General features: G+C 44.3%; 1 protein-coding gene across 1 annotated transcript in view; it reads right to left on the bottom strand.

Annotated features, from left to right (window-relative positions):
- LOC144502259 (phospholipase A2, minor isoenzyme-like) overlaps window positions 1-17,500 on the bottom strand; it is a 43,094-nt gene extending 25,594 nt beyond the window's left edge. Inside the window, exon 1 of the mRNA XM_078226085.1 lies at window positions 17,394-17,500. Coding sequence (XP_078082211.1) covers window positions 17,394-17,500 — 107 coding nt within the window. The remainder of the gene's footprint in view (window positions 1-17,393) is intronic.
- Between the last annotated feature and the right edge of the window lie 248 nt (window positions 17,501-17,748).

Genomic DNA, 17,748 nt, shown 5'->3' on the forward strand with positions numbered 1-17,748 from the left:
TTTAAATCATGGATAGATGGATTCCTGATCGGTAAGGGAATTAGGGGTTATGGGGATCAGGCGGGTAAGTGGAACTGATCCACTTCAGATCAGCCATGATCTTATTGAATGGCGGGGCAGGCTCGAGGGGCTAGATGGCCTACTCCTGCTCCTATTTCTTGTGTGTTCTTCTCCCTGAGTGCTGCACTCACCTGAGCTCCCCTTGGAGGTATGCTCACCAGGTATGTGCCTTCAGAGACCAATCGGATTTCACACCGTTCTGCTGTCATGGCAACGTGGGTGGGGATTTTTTAATGGGGTGGGGTGGGGTGGGGAGGGGAATAATTCCAGCATATGGGCCTGAAAATGATATGTTAATGTCTTCAAATGAGGTCCTGACCTCCAACACCACTTGATGGGGAGGGGGGGTGGGGGGGGGGAGGCCCAATTGCGTTGTGCATTCCTGCCAATGTAAAATGTGACTTTTCGCTTCTCTTGCACGTCACTGAACCTGCCCGACACAAACAGCAGCGGAAAATCCCAGCCAAAGCTTCTGACAGTGCGAGGAGAGACGTGTGATTATTAGAGTGCAAACATTATGGCGGGATGTTATTTATTTAGGAAGAAACACTTCCTTTGGGAAATGAGTCAAGGAAAAATAAAGGATGGTGATAATACACCAGCTTGAACAAACACTTCTACTGCATGCTTTCCCTTCTTTGATCTGCTAATAAATATAGACTCAGCAATGGAGCTTGGGTAAGGAGAATATTGATCATTAACGTTAATCATAGAATCCTACAGTGCAGAAGGAGGTCATTCGGCCCATCGAGTCTGCACCGACAATAATCCCACCCAGGCCTTATGTCCATAACTCCATGCATTTACCCTAGCTAGTCCCCCTGACACTAATGGGCAATTTAACATGGCCAATCCACCTAACCTGCACATTTTTGAACTGTGGGAGGAAAATGGAGCACCCCCTTGCAGGCACGGGGAGAATGTGCAAACTCCACACAGACAGTGACCCAAGCTGGGAATTGAACCTGGGTCCCTAACGCTGTGAGGCAGCAATGCTAACCACTGCGCTGCCCCTTAATACACCAAGTAGGTCAGGCCACCAAATCTTCCATATCAGTATTAGTATCCTTGGACTCTTTAGAAAGAAGGAAGCATCTGATAGAATTGCCGTTATCAACACCTTGTGCTGATTATTATGTACTTGGCACATGACAGCCGATAATTAGATTGAGTAGTCAGCTTGTTAACGTCAATTCAGTGGCTGTAATTTCCATTTCGTGTGTTCCCACGTTCTGCTATCTCAGATTACAACTGAGTCTTTCTGAGTCTTTTCTTCCACTGGTCACACTGTATGACAGCTTCCATTCATTGGTTACTGAGCTGTTTTCTGGTTTCCAATGCAGGCTGAGCTGTGAATGTAACAGATGGTGCTAACAAATGGTTCACTCTTTCTGACAACTTAATGTAGTAAAACGTCCCAAAGCACTTCACAGGAGCAATTATCAAACAACATTGGACACTGAGGGTGGAATTTTCCTGTCCCACAGGAATCGTAGCAGATGGGACACAGACTATGGGTCACTGTCTGTGGAGTTTGCACATTCTCCCCGTGCCTGCAAGGGGGTGCTCCATTTTCCTCCCACATGCAAAGGTTCTTGACCTCGGGCAGGATTTTCCGGTCTTGGGGTGAACACGGTCGGAAAATCCCACCCTGAGTCACATGAAGAGATATTCAGACAGCTGTTCGGCGGATTGGTCAAAGAGGTCCAATCTAAGGAGAGACTGAAGAAAAGAGAGTGGAGAGGGCTAGGGATGTAAATTCCAGAGCTCAGGGTTTAAGCAGCTGAAGGCAAGATCACCAACAGTGGATGAATTAAAATCGGGGACGTGCAAGAGACTAGATTCGGAGGAGCACAGAGATCTTGGAGGATTGTGGGGCTGGAGGAGGCAAAGACTCACCTATATCCTGAGAACCGACCATTCATATCACCATTGTGAGCTTCAGGCTTGCGGCCAGCAGCTCACCCAGGAGGTGATGTGGGAAGTGATTCAACAAGAAAACAGCCCTTAAAATGCTGCAGCAACACAAATATAAGTGGCTGTATTTCTAGCCAAAAATGGTTTCAGTCTTCCAAAATGCTAAAAGAAATTTGCACATGGTTCACACAACTTGTTTACATTACACTTATTTCTGTGTTGTATTTTAGTTAGCCTATCAAGGTTAGAAAAAGCCCATTTAAACCTGTTAAAATCTCACCATGTTGGTTTATTGATGACAAATGGAATCACTGAAGAAAGATTTTTGAGAAATATTCAAGTGTCATTTTTCTCAGTAACTAAAATTTTATTCCTGAAACAAAAAGTAAGGTCATTTTATAAAATCATTTTATAAAACTGCATCTTTACAATAAGGTGGTTAAATTGGTGGGATTGAAAGTGGAAAGAATATGAGTGCATTGGAACAGAGACACCAGCCTGTTGACCTCTGGGTTTAAATGATGCATGTGAGGCTGGTTCTGTACCTGTACCCTTGGGATAGGTGGCTTGCCTATTGGCACATGCTAGGTGTCCATTAGAGTGAGATACCAACTCACTTTTACTGTTACCGTTGCATCTACAGATTTGCTGAGCTTCCTCACATTCACCTACTTGCTACATAATTTCTTACCTAGCTCATACTGACACAGGGAATAATACAGTAAGAGTTTTAACAACACCAGGTTAAAGTCCAACAGGTTTATTTGTAAACCTGTTGGACTTTAACCTCGTGTTGTTAAAACTCTTACTGTGTTTACCCCAGTCCAACGCCGGCATCTCCACAACAGGGAATAATAAACAGGGGTTTGGCACAGAAATATTTTGCTCCAATAGTTATGGTTATGCTGGGTTTAAATCTATGGGCAAGAGCAGTCTATCTGCGTCTCACTCAAATGCTCTCTCTTCATGAGTCTGCCTAAGGCCAAAGTTATCGTCCCTCCTGTTAGCCTATACAATCTTCCAGCTCCTTTGGCTTTCTATTTTTTCCCTTAAATCTTGGAACATTTGACTATAAAAAAAGACCGATGTAAATACAAATTGTTGTTGTAATAGTGATGGGAACCCATAAAATGATTGTGTTGCCTCTGGCATTACTGCTGAATATGTGGAGATGCCGGCGTTGGACTGGGGTGAACACGGTAAGAAGTCTCACAACACCAGGTTAAAGTCCAACAGGTTTATTTGGTAGCAAATACCATAAGCTTTCGGGGCACTGCTCCTTCGTCAGATGGAGTGGAAATGTGAGAGCACATTACTGCTGAACCCAGGCCTGAATGTCAGTAGACTATTTGGGTATTGTAGATAAGCCTGATAAGGTCCTCACGAACATCCACACATGTCCAAGGGCCATTTGCTTAACAAAACCCAAGGCAGAAATCATAGAATCCCTACAGTGCAGAAAGAGGCCATTCGGTCCATCAAAACTGCACTGACAACAATCCCAACCAGGCCCTATCCTCATAACTCCATGTATTTACCCTGCTAATCCCCCGACACTAAGGGGCAATTTAGCATGGCCAAACAATCTAACCTTTGGACTGTGGGAGGAAACCCAAGCAGATACGGGGAGAATGTGCAAACTCCACACAGTCACAATCACACTGCAAGACAGCTTCCATTCATTGGTTACTGAGCTGTTTTCTGGTTTCCAATGCAGGCTGAGCTGTGAATGTAACAGATGGTGCTAACAAATTGTTCACTCTTTCTGACAACTTAACGTAGTAAAATGTCCCAAAGCACCTCACAGAAGCAATTATCAAACAACGTTTGACACTGAGTGTGGAATTTTCCTGTCCCGCTTGCCACAGGAATCGGAGCGGGCGGGACACAGACCCGAGGCCAGAATTGAACCCAGGACCCTGGTGCTGTGAGGCAGCAGTGCTAACCACTGTGCCACCGTGCCACCCCAGGAATGTTTCCCATCACTGGCTCATTGAAGTTGAGGCCAATTGTAATGCACCAACCACTGCCCTGACTCAATACAAATCGGAATTAAACCTGGGATCTTGAATCAATCCTGAGCCATGTGGAGCATTTATCCAGCGAATGTGGGAAGGGGTGGGAGCAGCTTAGTGATGTACACTGCCTGGTTTGGTAATGGGTAGCAGTGTTAACTCCCTATCTGTGGCATCACGGGGGATTTTATTTCAGAATGCAGTCTGAACTCCACCCTTATCTTCTCCAAGGCAGCCTCCCATCCATTGACTCTGTCTACACTTCCCATTGCCTTGGAAAAGCAGCCAGAATAACCAAGGACCTCACGCACCCCGGACATTTTCTCTTCCACCTTCTCCTGTTGGGAAAAAGATACAAAAATCTGAGATCATGTACCAACCGACTCAAGAACAGCTTCTTCCCTGCTGTCGTCAGACTCTTGAATGGGCCTACCTTGCATTCAGTTGATCTTCCTCCACACCCTAGCTATGACTGTAACACTACATTCTGCACCCTCTTCTTTCTTTCTCTATGAACGGTATGCTTTGTACAGTGCACAAGAAACAATACTTTTCACTATATACTAATACATGTGACAATAATAAATCAAATCAAATCAAATTAAAGGCTAACTGAGGAATCCAGTCACTGGATTTTGTGTCTCGAATGAGTTTGACTGACTGATTGCGACGGGGTGTGAGTATGCTCATCAGAGACTAATTCCTCAGCTAGCCTTGGAGATGATTGGGGTGGAGTTCAAGCTGCATTCTGAAATAAAATCCCCTGTCATGCCACAGATAGGAAGTTAACACTGCCAGTCATTACCAAACTAGGCAGTGTATCATTAAACTACTAGCTTCATTACTGAGAAGCAATGCTCCAATCTATATCATAAGAACATAAGAAATAGGAGCAGGAGTAGGCCATCTAGCCCCTCGAGCCTGCCCCGCCATTCAATAAGATCATGGCTGATCTGAAGTGGATCAGTTCCACTTACCCGCCTGATCCCCATAACCCCTAATTCCCTTACCGATCAGGAATCCATCTATCCGTGATTTAAACATATTCAACGAGGTAGCCTCCACCACTTCAGTGGGCAGAGAATTCCAGAGATTCACCACCCTCTGAGAGAAGAAGTTCCTCCTCAACTCTGTCCTAAACTGACCCCCCTTTATTTTGAGGCTGTGCCCTCTAGTTCTAGCTTCCTTTCTAAGTGGAAAGAATCTCTCCACCTCTACCCTATCCAGCCCCTTCATTATCTTATAGGTTTCTATAAGATCCCCCCTCAGCCTTCTAAATTCCAACGAGTACAAACCCAATCTGCTCAGTCGCTCCTCATAATCAACACCTCTCATCTCTGGTATCAACCTGGTGAACCTTCTCTGCACTCTCTCCAAGGCCAATATATCCTTCCGCAAATAAGGGGACCAATACTGCACACAGTATTCCAGCTGCGGCCTCACCAATGCCCTGTACAGATGCAGCAAGACATCTCTGCTTTTATATTCTATCCCCCTTGCGATATAGGCCAACATCCCATTTGCCTTCTTGATCACCTGTTGCACCTGCAGACTGGGTTTTTGCGTCTCATGCACAAGGACCCCCAGGTCCCTTTGCACAGTAGCATGTTGTATTTCTTTTCCATTTAGATAATAATCCAATTTGCTATTTCCTCCAAAGTGAATAACCTCGCATTTGTCAACGCTATACTCCATCTGCCAGATCCTCGCCCACTCACTCAGCCTGTCCAAATCTCTCTGCAGACCTTCTACGCCCTCCACACGATTCACTTTTCCACTTATCTTTGTGTCGTCTGCAACTTTGTTACCCTACACTCAGTCCCCTCCTCCAGATCGTCTATATAAAATGGTAAATAGTTGAGGCCCCAGTACCGATCCCTGCGGCACGCCACTAGTTACCATCCGCCAACCAGAAAAGCACCCATTTATTCCGACTCTCTGCTCTCACATCTGGTCCTTGGTCCTTCACTCTGTCAGATCATTAGCACTCATGCCACAAAACATTTACCCTCTTTCTTATAAGCAATAAGGAATAGAAGCTCCAGTAACTCCTGGATGCCACTCCAACAATCCCTCTTCCTCATCACTTCCTTCTGACACCCTCTCTCTATTGGATGGCACGGTGGCACAGTGGTTAGCACTGCTGCCTCACAGCACCGGGGGCCTGGGTTTGATTTCCGGCTTGGGTCACTATCTGTGTGGAGTCTGCACATTCTCCCCCGTGCCTGCCTGGGTTTCCTCTGGGTGCTCCGGTTTCCTCCCTCAGTCCAAAGGTGTGTGGGTTAGGTGCAATGGCCGTGCTAAATTGCCCCTTAGTGTCAGGAGCACTATCTAAGGTAAATGCATTGAGGTTATGGGAATAGGGCCTGGGTGGGATTGTGGTCGGTGCAGACTTGATGGGCTGAATGGCCTTCTTCTGCACTGTAGGGATTCTATGATTCATCTATCTCTGGAATTTTTCACTATTCCCTGTGATCTTACTTTTCCTACTTCAACGAATTCCAAGCTTGACACTGATTAGACAGGCCACAGGTATTTTCAATTCATTCCTGTCAATGTCACTGGAGTACAGCAATGGACCCACCACCACCTGTTTGTATCTGGTGCATAACTGTGTGCAGCCCTGCCCTCTGCTGGTGAGCAATGGATTACAAGTCTGACCAAGGGCCCATGGAAATGAAACGAGATTAAAAAATGCAAATGCCAGAAATATTGAATAAAAGCACAGAAAAATTCTGGAAATGCACAACTTGTCAGTCAGTGGCTGCGGAGAGAAAAGACAGTTAATGCTTTGCGTGTAATCACTTCTTCCAAACAGTAAAATTAAAGGTAAATTAAATAGATCTGGAAAAAGCTAATATCAATAAGAGTGGGCCTGAAATCACTGAATTGTCTTCAAAACCCTGGTTTATTAATGTCCGTACACTGACCTGTGTGATTTCAGACCCATGGCAATGTGGTTGACTTTTACCTTCCATTGTAAGCCACTCAGTCGTATTCAAGAAGGAAACATGGTCACTATCTTCCAAAGGGCAATGAGTGCTGACACTGACAACTCTACCTCCATTCTGTGAATAAGAAGATCTGGGATAAGGAGAAGTTTCTTCACTCAAGGGGCAATGTTCCTTCTAAGCTGCGCAGCAGCCTGAACGATCTTGAGAAGACCTCATACAAGTCAAACCCTTTATTTTACCCTGTTTGCGCTGCTGTTAATAAAAAAATAAATGGACCGTGTAAATAAAGAAATCACCCACACACTACCCCCAACCCCCTCCCCCACACTGAAAAATAGCAGGGTCCAACGTCAAGGCATCATGAATTATTGAAATTCTCTACCCCAGTTACATGCTCAGTCATTGAGTATAGTCAAGACAGAAATCAAAAGATTTTTGGATACTAAGGGCAGAATTTTACGCTCCCCCAAAGCAGGTACTGAGGCAAGGGGAGGGGTGAATGTAAAATAGGTTGGACAAGAATCCACCCAAATCCAGCGGCCTCAGGCAAGGCGAGGGGCGGTGGGGTCTGCCTTCTCATCAACATCTCTTGGTGCTCAGACTTAGCAACACTGGTGAGTTTCTGCTCCCTGGACCTAGAATACTAATGCTGAAATACTGCTCCTACTACCCGCCATGGGGGTTCACCTCTGTTATCCTGACAGAAGTTTACATCCCACCCCATGCAGACATGAAGACCGTGCTGGACGAAATATACACCACCACAAATAGCCTTAAGCTGAAACATCCCGAGACCTTGTTCATCGTGGCTGGGGACTTCAACCAGGCCTAGCTGAAGAGTTCCCTACCAAGATACTACCAACACATCTCCTAGACCACACAGTCATAGGTTATAAGGAGTATAGTAAGGGGCTGAGGACACAGCTTTGCAAGGCACCGGTGTTGAGGATAATCGTGGAGGAAGCGTTGTTGCCTATCCTGACTGATTGCGGTCTGTGGGATAGGAAGTTTAGGATCCATTCACAGAGGGAGGAGCCGAGATCTAGGCCACGGAGTTTGGAGATGAGTTTTGTAGGAATAATGGTGCTGAATGCTGAGCTGTAGTCAATAAACATGAGTCTGACATAAGTGTCTTTGTTATACAGGTGTTTCAGGGTTGAGTGTAAGGCCAGAGAGATGGCGTCTGCTGTGGACCTGTTGCGGCAATAGGTGAACTGTAGTGGATCCAGGCAATCTGGGAGACCGGAGTTGATCCTTGCCATAACAAACCTTTCAAAGCACTTCATAATGATCAATGCCAGAGCATAGTGGGCAATAGTCTTAAGGCACGCTGCCTTGCTTTTCTTTAATACAGGGATGATGGTTTCTTCTTGAAGCAGGTAGGAACCTCAGATCAGTGAAAGCAGGTGTCACCTATTCACTCTTTTCATGCACATCCTTAAGCTGAAAGGTGACCACATCTGGTAACGTGCTATCCACATAGCTCTCAACCTCATGGATGCACCACAGAGTTGCCAGCTGAACAAGCTCCAAAATCCAGAGTCTGGAGTGCTCCAGCTAACACTTACATGTGGTTTTCCAGGACATGAGAAGCATCTTGGAGTTCCCACATGGAACAAGATGTGCACTCCATCGCTCTGAGATCCACTGCCAGGGCTCTATTTATTAGATTAATAAACCTAACAGAAATAAACTAAAGACTTATGTAAAAACCACACATCAGCTATTCACCTATCAGCACCTTTCCTGATGCTGATAGCACTTTTAGTTTGTTTTATCTTGCCCCCCCTGAGTTTTGCAATACACTGCACTGTTGTCCCACCCCCAAACTCCTTCAGATTCACTCTTCTTATTTCCAGGCTTTCTGAAATTAAACAAATTATGGGTGGGATTTTACGGCCTCGCTTGAGCGAGACCAGAAATTCCTGCCCAAGGTCAACAGACATTTCCGTTGTCCTCCCCTCGCCCATTCTGATTGTGTCGAGTGAGACGGTAGAATTCCAGCGTACATCATTTTTACTCACCTGATTCATCACCCTCAGAGCTCCACCTTCATACTTGCTGTCATGTCAATGTTGACACCACTATTTTGGAATTCCAAGAATCCTCCGGTGTTTGCGTTTCAACATCTCCTACCTCTGTGATCTGCTCTGAACATAGATTTTTCACTCACTGTCATTATTTTTGAAACTGGCTATGGAACTCACTTGGTGCTTGGCGCTTGTTACTGGGAACATAGAGACAGGAATAGGCTAGCCCTTCACATCGATGAGATCATGGGTTGTGGTGACCTAACTCCATATGTTAGCCTTGGCCCCATATCCCATGATAACTTTGAGTAACGTAAATCTATCAATCTCAGATTTAAAATTTAAAATTCATACGTCAATTGCCATTTACAGAAGAGAGTTCCAAATCTTAAGCACTCTGAGCTTGAACGAGTGTTTTCTAATTTCATACCTGATAACTCTGGCTCTAATTTTAGACGATGCCCCACCTCATGTCATATCTGTTCCTCTTAATAACTTGAAAACTTTGATCAAATCACACCTAACCTTCTGAATTTCAAAGATGACAACTCTACTTTGTGTAATCTCTTCTTGTAATTTAACTCCTGGAGTCCAGGCATCATTGCGGTAAATCTATGCTACACTCCCTTGAAGGCCAATTTACCCTCTTCAGCTGCAGTGTCCAGATCTGCTCACAATCCTCCAGGTATGGTCTGATCAGGGATTTGTATAGCTGAATGCATAAATCCAACCCCTCTAAGCATTAAAGAAAACATCATTCCATTCGACTTTTGATTATTTCCTGTATCTGTTCTCAACATTTGGACTCCCAAGTTTTTTCTAGCTTTTCATTATTTAAAAAGTACCTTCTTCTGCCCTTTTGGGTGCAAAGTGGATTATCTTATATTTGCCGACATAGAAATATAGAAACTAGAAGCAGGAGTAGGCCATTCAGCCCTTCAAGCCTGCTCCGCCATTCATTTTGATCATGGCTGATCATCGAATTCATATAAACATAGAAACATAGAACAGTACAGCACAGTACAGGCCCTTCGGCCCACGATGTTGTGCCGAACCTTTTCCGAAACCAAGATCAAGCTATCCCACTCCCTATCATCCTGGTGTGCTCCATGTGCCTATCCAATAACCGCTTGAAAGTTCCTAAAGTGTCCGACTACACTAACACAGCAGGCAGTTCATTCCACACCCCAATCACTCTCTGAGTAAAGAACCTACCTTGTACATCACTCCTATATCTTCCACCATGAACCTTATAGTTATGCCTCCTAGTAACAGCTACATCCACCCGAGGAAATAGTCTCTGAACTTCCACTCTATCTATCCCCCTCATCATCTTATAAACCTCTATTAAGTCACCTCTCAACCTCCTCCGCTCTAAAGAGAAAAGCCCCAGCTCCATCAACCTTTCCTCATAAGACCAACCTCCAAATCAGGCAGCATCCTGGTAAATCTCCTTTGCACTTCAATATTCTGAATTCAATATCCTGATCTCCCCCCCTTCCTCTCACATCCCTTGATCCCTTTAGCTCCAAGAGCTTTATCTAATTTTTTATTGAAATCAGACAATGTTTTGGCCTCAACTACATTCTCTGGTAGTGAATTCCTCATAAGGCTCCTGTATAAGGCTCTGGTTAGACCCCATTTGGAATATTGTGAGCAGTTTTGGAAGGATGTGCTGGCCTTGGAAAGGGTTCAGAGGAGGTTCACAAGAATGATCCCTGGAATGAAGAGCTTGTCGTATGAGGAATGGCTGAGGATTCTGGGTCTGTCCTCATTGGAGATTAGAAGGATATGGGGGGATCTTATTGAAACTTACAGGATACTGTGAGGCCTGGGTAGAGTGGACATGGAGAGGATGTTTCCAATAGTAGGAAAAACTAGAACCAGAGGGCACAACCTCATGCTAAAGGGATGATCCTTTAAAACAGAGATGAGGAGGAATTTCTTCAGCCAAAGAGTGTGAAACTGTGGAACTCTTTGCCCACAAGGCTGTGGAGGCCAGGTCATTGAGTGTCTTTAAGACAGAGATAGATAGGTTCTTGATTGATAAGGGGATCAGGGGTTATGGGGAAAAGACAGGAGAATGGGGATGAGAAAAATATCAGCCATGATTGAATGGCGGAGCAGACTTGATGGGCCGAGTGGCCTAATTCTGCTCCTATGTCTTATGGCCTTATACATTCATTACTCTCTGGGTGAAGAAATTTCTCCTCACCTCAGTTCTAAAAGGTTTACCCCTTATCCTCAAACTATGACCCCTAGTTCTGGACTCCCCCACCATCGGGAACATTCTTTCTGAATCTAACCTGTCTAAGCCTATGAGAATTTTATAAGTTTCTATGAGATCCCCTCTCACTCTTCTAAACTCCAGTGAATATAATCCTAACCGACTTAATCTCTCCTCAGATGACAGACCTGCCATTCCAGGAATCAGCCTAGTAAACCTTTGCTGTACTCCCTCTATAGCAAAGACATCCTTCCTCAGATAAGGACACCAATACTCCAGATGTGGCCTCACCAACACCCTATACAATTGCAGCAAAACATCCCTATCCCACACGCAAAACCTCTTGCTATGAGGGCTAACATACCACTTGCCTTCTTTACTGCCTGCTGTACCTGCGCGCTTACTTTCAGCAACTTATGCAAGAGGACTCCAAGGTCTCATTGAGTATCCACCTCTCTCAATTTACACCCATTCAAGTAATAATCTGTCTTCCTATAGTTGCTACCAAAGTGGATAACCTCACATTTATCCACATTATACTGCATCTGCCATGCAGATGCCCACACACTCAGCCTGTCCAAATCACGCTGAAGCATCTCTGCATCCTCCTCACAGCTCACCTTCCCACCCAACTTTGTATCATCTGCAAATTTGGAGATAATACATTCAGTTCCCACTTCCAAATCATTAATATATAATGTGAACAATTGGGGTACTAGCATAGATCCCTGCAGAACCCCACTAGTCACTGACTGCCAATCAGAAAAAGACCCATTTATGCCAACTCTTTGCTTCCTATCTGCTAACCAGCTTTCTGACAGAAGACAGAGGGTAGCAGTGGAAGGGTGCATTTCTGAATGGAGGGCTGTGACAAGTGGCGATCCTCAGGGATCAATGCTGGGACCTTTGCTGTTTGTAATATATATATAAATGATTTGGAGGAAAATGTAATTGGTTTGACTAGTAAGTTTGCGGATGACACAAAGGTTGGTGGATTTGTGGATAGCGATGAGGACCATCAGAGGGTACAGCAGGATATAGATCAGTTGGAGACTTGGGCAGAGAGATGGCTGTTGGAGTTTAATCCAGACAAATGTGAGGTAATGCATTTTGGAAGGTCTAATACAGATAGGAAATTTACAGTAAATGGCAGAACCCTTAAGAGTATTGAAAGGCAAAGGGATCTGGGTGTACAGGTACACAGGTCACTGACAGTGGCAATGCAGGTGGAGAAGGTAGTCAAGAAGGCATACGGCATGCTTGCCTTCATAGGCCGGGGCATTGAGTTTAAAAATTGGCAAGTCATGTTGCAGCTTTATAGAACCTTAGTTAGGCCGCACTTGGAATATAATGTTCAATTCTGGTCACCACACTACCAGAAGGATGTGGAGGCTTTGGAGAGGGTACAGAAAAGATTTACCAGGATGTTGCCTGGTATGGAGGGCATTAGCTATGAGGAGAAGTTGGAGAAACTTGGTTTGTTCTCACTAGAATGACGGAGGTTGAGGGGCGATCTGATAGAAGTCTGCAAGATTATGAGAGGCATGGACAGAGTGGATAGTCAGAAGCTTTTTCCCAGGGTGGAAGAGTCAATTACTAGGGGGCACAGGTTTAAGGTGCGAGGGGCAAGGTTTAAAGGAGATGTACGAGGCAGATGTTTTTACACAGAGAGTGGTGGGTGCCTGGAACTCGTTGCCAGGGGAGATAGTGGAAGCAGATACGGTAGTGACTTTTAAGGGGCGTCTTGACAAATACATAACTAGGATGGGAATAGAGGGATATGGTCCCCGGAAGGATAGGGGGTTTTAGTTCAGTCAGGCAGCATGGCCGGTGCAGGCTTGGAGGGCCGAAGGGCCTGTTCCTGTGCTGTAATTTTCTTTGTTCTTTGTTCTATCCACCTCAAGACATTACCTGCAATCCCATGTGTTTTAACTTTACATAGTAGTCTATTATGTGAGACCTTGTCGAAAACCTTCTGCAAGTCTAAATAAACCACATCTACTGGTTCTCCTCGGTCAACTCTACTAGTTCCATTCTCAAAAAATTCCAATAGATTCGTCAAGCATGATTTCCCTTTCGTAAATCCATGCTGATTATACCACTACCTTCCAAACGCCAAATTATGAAATCCTTGATAATAGACTCTAGCAACTCCTCCAGTACCGACGTTTAGTTCCCATCTTTGCTCACTTTGGAGCCACTTCTCTGTAATGCCAACTATATCATATCCCTTTACATCTATCTGTGCAACTAATTCATCCATTTTGTTTCGAATGCTCCGAGCGTTCAGGTACAAAAACTTAAGGTGGGCAATTTTAACATTTATTTTCCCTTTCCCACTATTTTTTTACTCAGTCCTTATCTGAGTCTGACCCCTGATTTCTCTGCCTATCACTTTCCTTATTCTCTCGTTCTTAATTCCTACATTCAATCAATCTGCCATAGTTTTGATCAGTCACTTAATCTATTACTATCTCCTTGTAATGTTACACTTCCAACTCCATTACTTTGAATGCCATCTATCTTTGTGTCACAGGCAAATTTGTGCATGTTGCTATCTCTCCCATCATCTAAGTTGTTAATAAATATGGTGAAGAGTTGAGGGCCCCACACCGATCCTTGTGGAACTCCTCTGGTCACATTCTGCCAATTAGAGAACCTTCCCAATTTTCCTATTCTCGGTCTCCTATTCAACTGCTTTCCTAACCAAGTCAACGATATGCCTTCAATTTCATGAGTTAGGGGAGGCAATGGCATAGTGGTGTTGTCACTCGAGTAATTATCCAGAAACCCAGGGCAAGATCTGGCAACCTGGGTTCAAATCCCACTGTAATAATTAAGCCAAACACCAGTTTCCCATCACCAAACACCCTTTATTGTGTACCAAGGAGAAGGGACAAGCCTGTGGCTTACAACTAGACAGTCTACATCTCAGGACCTACAGCGCCAGTCTGGGTTGAGCAGCAGGTTTGAAAAACCCCCGCTGACCACTCCTCATTGCGCAAGCCTCCGCTCGCTCAATAAGGCAGCTCATAGTCCACAAAGCCCACAATGATCCCCTATGACCTTCGTGACCATCATAACATCCACCATGGCAATGGTGAAGTTTGAATTCAATAATTTTTTTAAAAAGTCTACTGATGACCATGAAACCATTGTCGATTGTCGTAAAAATCCACCTGTTTCACTAATTTCCTTTAGGAAAGGAAATCTGATGTCCTTACCTGGTCTAGCCTACATATGACTCCAGACCCACAGCAATGTGGTTGACTCTCAAATGCCCTTTGAAATGGAGGGCAGTTAGGGATCGGCAATAAATGCTGGCCCAGCCAGCGATGCCCACATCTCATAAATGAATTTTTAAAAAGTTTCAATGTATTAAAGTCTCTTATGAGACTTTATCAAATGCTTTCTGGATGTCCACTTTAATTATATTCAATGGAAATTCTACTGTCCACGACTTTAGTTATCATTTCAAAACCTTCAATCAGATCAGTCAGGTATAAGCTCCATTTTACAAATGCATATCATAATCTCTTTCTCACCAGCTGAGAATTCTCAAGGTGTGCCGTCAGCCCACAGGTAATTATAGACTCAAGTAATTTCTCTCAAAGTTGTTAGGCTAACGAGTGCAGAATTCCTTGGTTTCCCTTTGTTGCCTTTCTTAAATAATGGAGTGATATGCATTGTTTTCCAATCTAAAGGAATGGTTCATGGATCAAGAGAACTTTGGAAAATATAGTTAGGGAATTTGAAATGTTTTCATCTTATGAAACTGACATTTCTGTCAGTTCGGTTGGTAGTATTCTTGCCGGAGTCAGAAGGTTCAAGTTTCAAGTTCACCTCCAGGTCTTGGATGTAAAGACAAGGAGAAAGAAATAGGAAAAGTATGGGATTGAGAAGGTGGGCCTGCATGGTCCAGGAATTCAGAGAATCTATACAGTGCAGGAGGCCATTCGGCCCATTGAGCCTGCACTGACAACAATCCCACCCAGGCTCTATCCCTGTATCCCCATGTATTTACCCTGTTAATCCCCCTGACACTAACAGGTAATTTATCATGGCCTATCAACCTAACCCGCACATCTTTGGACTGTGGGAGGAAACCGGAGCAGACACGGGGAGAATGTGCAGACTCCTAACAGACAGTCACCTGAGGCTGGAATTGAACCCGTGAGGCAGTAGTGCTAACCACTGTGCCACCCCTGTTCGCGTGGCTCTGCATCACAATCGAGCCATCCAGCCAACTGAGACAACCAACTCCCGAAAACTATTATTGAATTATGGACAGAGAGAGGCTCAACATAACATTAGTAGAAAAATTAACGGGGACAAAAATCAAGGCTGACACTCCAGTGCAGCACCGAGGCAATGCAACTCTGTTGGAGGTGCTGTCTTCCTAATGAGATGTCAAGATGAGACCCATCTGCTCTCTCTCAGGTGGGGAGGCGATGGCCTAGTGGTATTATCGCTAGACTATTAATCCAGGAACTCAGCTAACGTTCTGGGGACCCGGGTTCGAATCCTGCCATGGCAGATGGTGGAATTTGAATTCAATAAAAAAAAATCTGGAATTAAGAATCTACTGATGACCATGAAACCATTGTCGATTATTGGAAAACCCATCTGGTTCACTAATGTCCTTTAGGGAAGGAAATTTGCCATCCTTACCTGGTCTGACCTACATGTGACTCCAGAGCCACAGCAATGTGGTTGACTCTCAACTGCCCTCGGGCAACTAGGAATGGGCAATAAATGCTGGCCAGCCAGCAATGCCCATGTCCCACGAATGAACTAAAAAAAAAATCCCATGGTACTGTTCAAAGAGGAGCCATGGAGTATTCCCCGAAGTCCAAGCCAATGCTTAACCCAGAATCATCATTATAAAAAGAGAAAATGCTGGGTAAACTCAGCCGGTCTGGCAGCATCTGTGGAGAGAGAAGCAGAGTTAACTTTTCAAGTCCAATAGGACTCTTCTTTGCAACTCTGGGGTATTGTACTCAAACCATTAACTCTGTTTCTATTGCCACTGATGCTGCCAGACCAACTGAGTTTTTCCAGCACTTTCTACTTTTATTTCAGATCTCCAACACCCGCAGTATTTTGCTTCTACCATAAAGATAGGTTATCTGGTCCTTATCACATTGCTGCTTGCAGGAGTTTGCTATGTGCAAGTTGACTGCCACGTTTCCAACAATACTAGACTTCAAAAGAACTTAATTGGATGTAAAGTGCTTTGAAACACCTTGTACCTCCTTCCTTTAAAACCCTGTAATGAAATCATCTGGCTCTGGGGATTTGTCATTTTTTAGTACCATTAATTTTTCTATTAATGTCATATTGAGCCTCTGTCCATGATTCAGTAATAGTTTCCTTGAGTCAGTTATCTCAGTTGGCCAGATGGCTCGATTGTGATGCTGAGCCACTCCAACAGCGTGGGTTCAATTACCGTAACGACTGAGGTTATTCGTGCAGGCCCAACTTCTCAATCCCATACATTTCCTATTTCTTTCTCCTTGTTTTATCTCTTTACATCTTTTAGTTTTTCCATTACCTGCGATGCTTAAAGCACAATTTCTGCTGTTACTCTACGCCATTATGTTTGTTTTTGAACGATCATCTGTACTACATTTTCTGTTTGAGCCCTCCATCTGCATTCAGTAATTTATAGTCCTTATGGCTACCTTATTTATCTTACCCGCTAAGACCTTGGTCCTACCCCAGTTCAGGTGAAGTCCCCCCCACTGGTACAGTTCCTTCCTGTCCTTGGCCAGGTGACACTATCCCATGAAATGGAGTCTCTCTTTTCCATAACGCTCCTTAAGCCATATGTTCACCTCTTTAATCTGTTTACTCCTGTGCCATTTTGCACGTGGCCCAGATAAGCGCTTACCACTCTTGAGGTCCTGTCATTTAATTTAGCTTCTAGTTCCTGGTAATCCCAAAGGCACTCATTTCCTATTCTTCCCAATGTTGTTGGTCCCAACATGGACGCAATGACTTGATCCTTCCTCCCTCCCTCTCCAATATCTTCAAGATGTTCCTCATCCTGGCATCATATAAATAATGTGGGACTCTGGATCCAACTGACAAAGGAAGCTGTCTATTCCCCAAACGATTGAATCCCTCACAACTGCCATATTTGGCTTCCCCGCCTCCTCCATTTGGATTTCCCCCTGCTCCAAGGTACCATGGTTCGCATTCTAGCTGTCCTTCCAACAGTAACTTGTACTTATAGGCAGCAAGTACATGGTACCTGCTGGATAAGATCAGTTTCAGCGGTTTCTCATTCTCCATCTCACCTGGATTTCCCTTAATCAAATTGAATAACTTGGGCTCCAACATCTGTCACCTTAAGACCCTGAACTTTCATTTCTGTTACTTGCTGACCAAGGTCCATGAGCTGGAACAGACCAAATGAGGTAATGGACTAATAAATGACTAGTGAGTACATAAAATAATAACATTTTATCATGTACTTTAAAATCACAGATTTTCATATTTATATGATGTTTATATGTATTATGCAGTACATAAACTTTAGT

Source organism: Mustelus asterias, chromosome 13, assembly GCF_964213995.1.
Source record: "Mustelus asterias chromosome 13, sMusAst1.hap1.1, whole genome shotgun sequence".
Classification (NCBI taxonomy): Eukaryota; Metazoa; Chordata; class Chondrichthyes; order Carcharhiniformes; family Triakidae; genus Mustelus; species Mustelus asterias.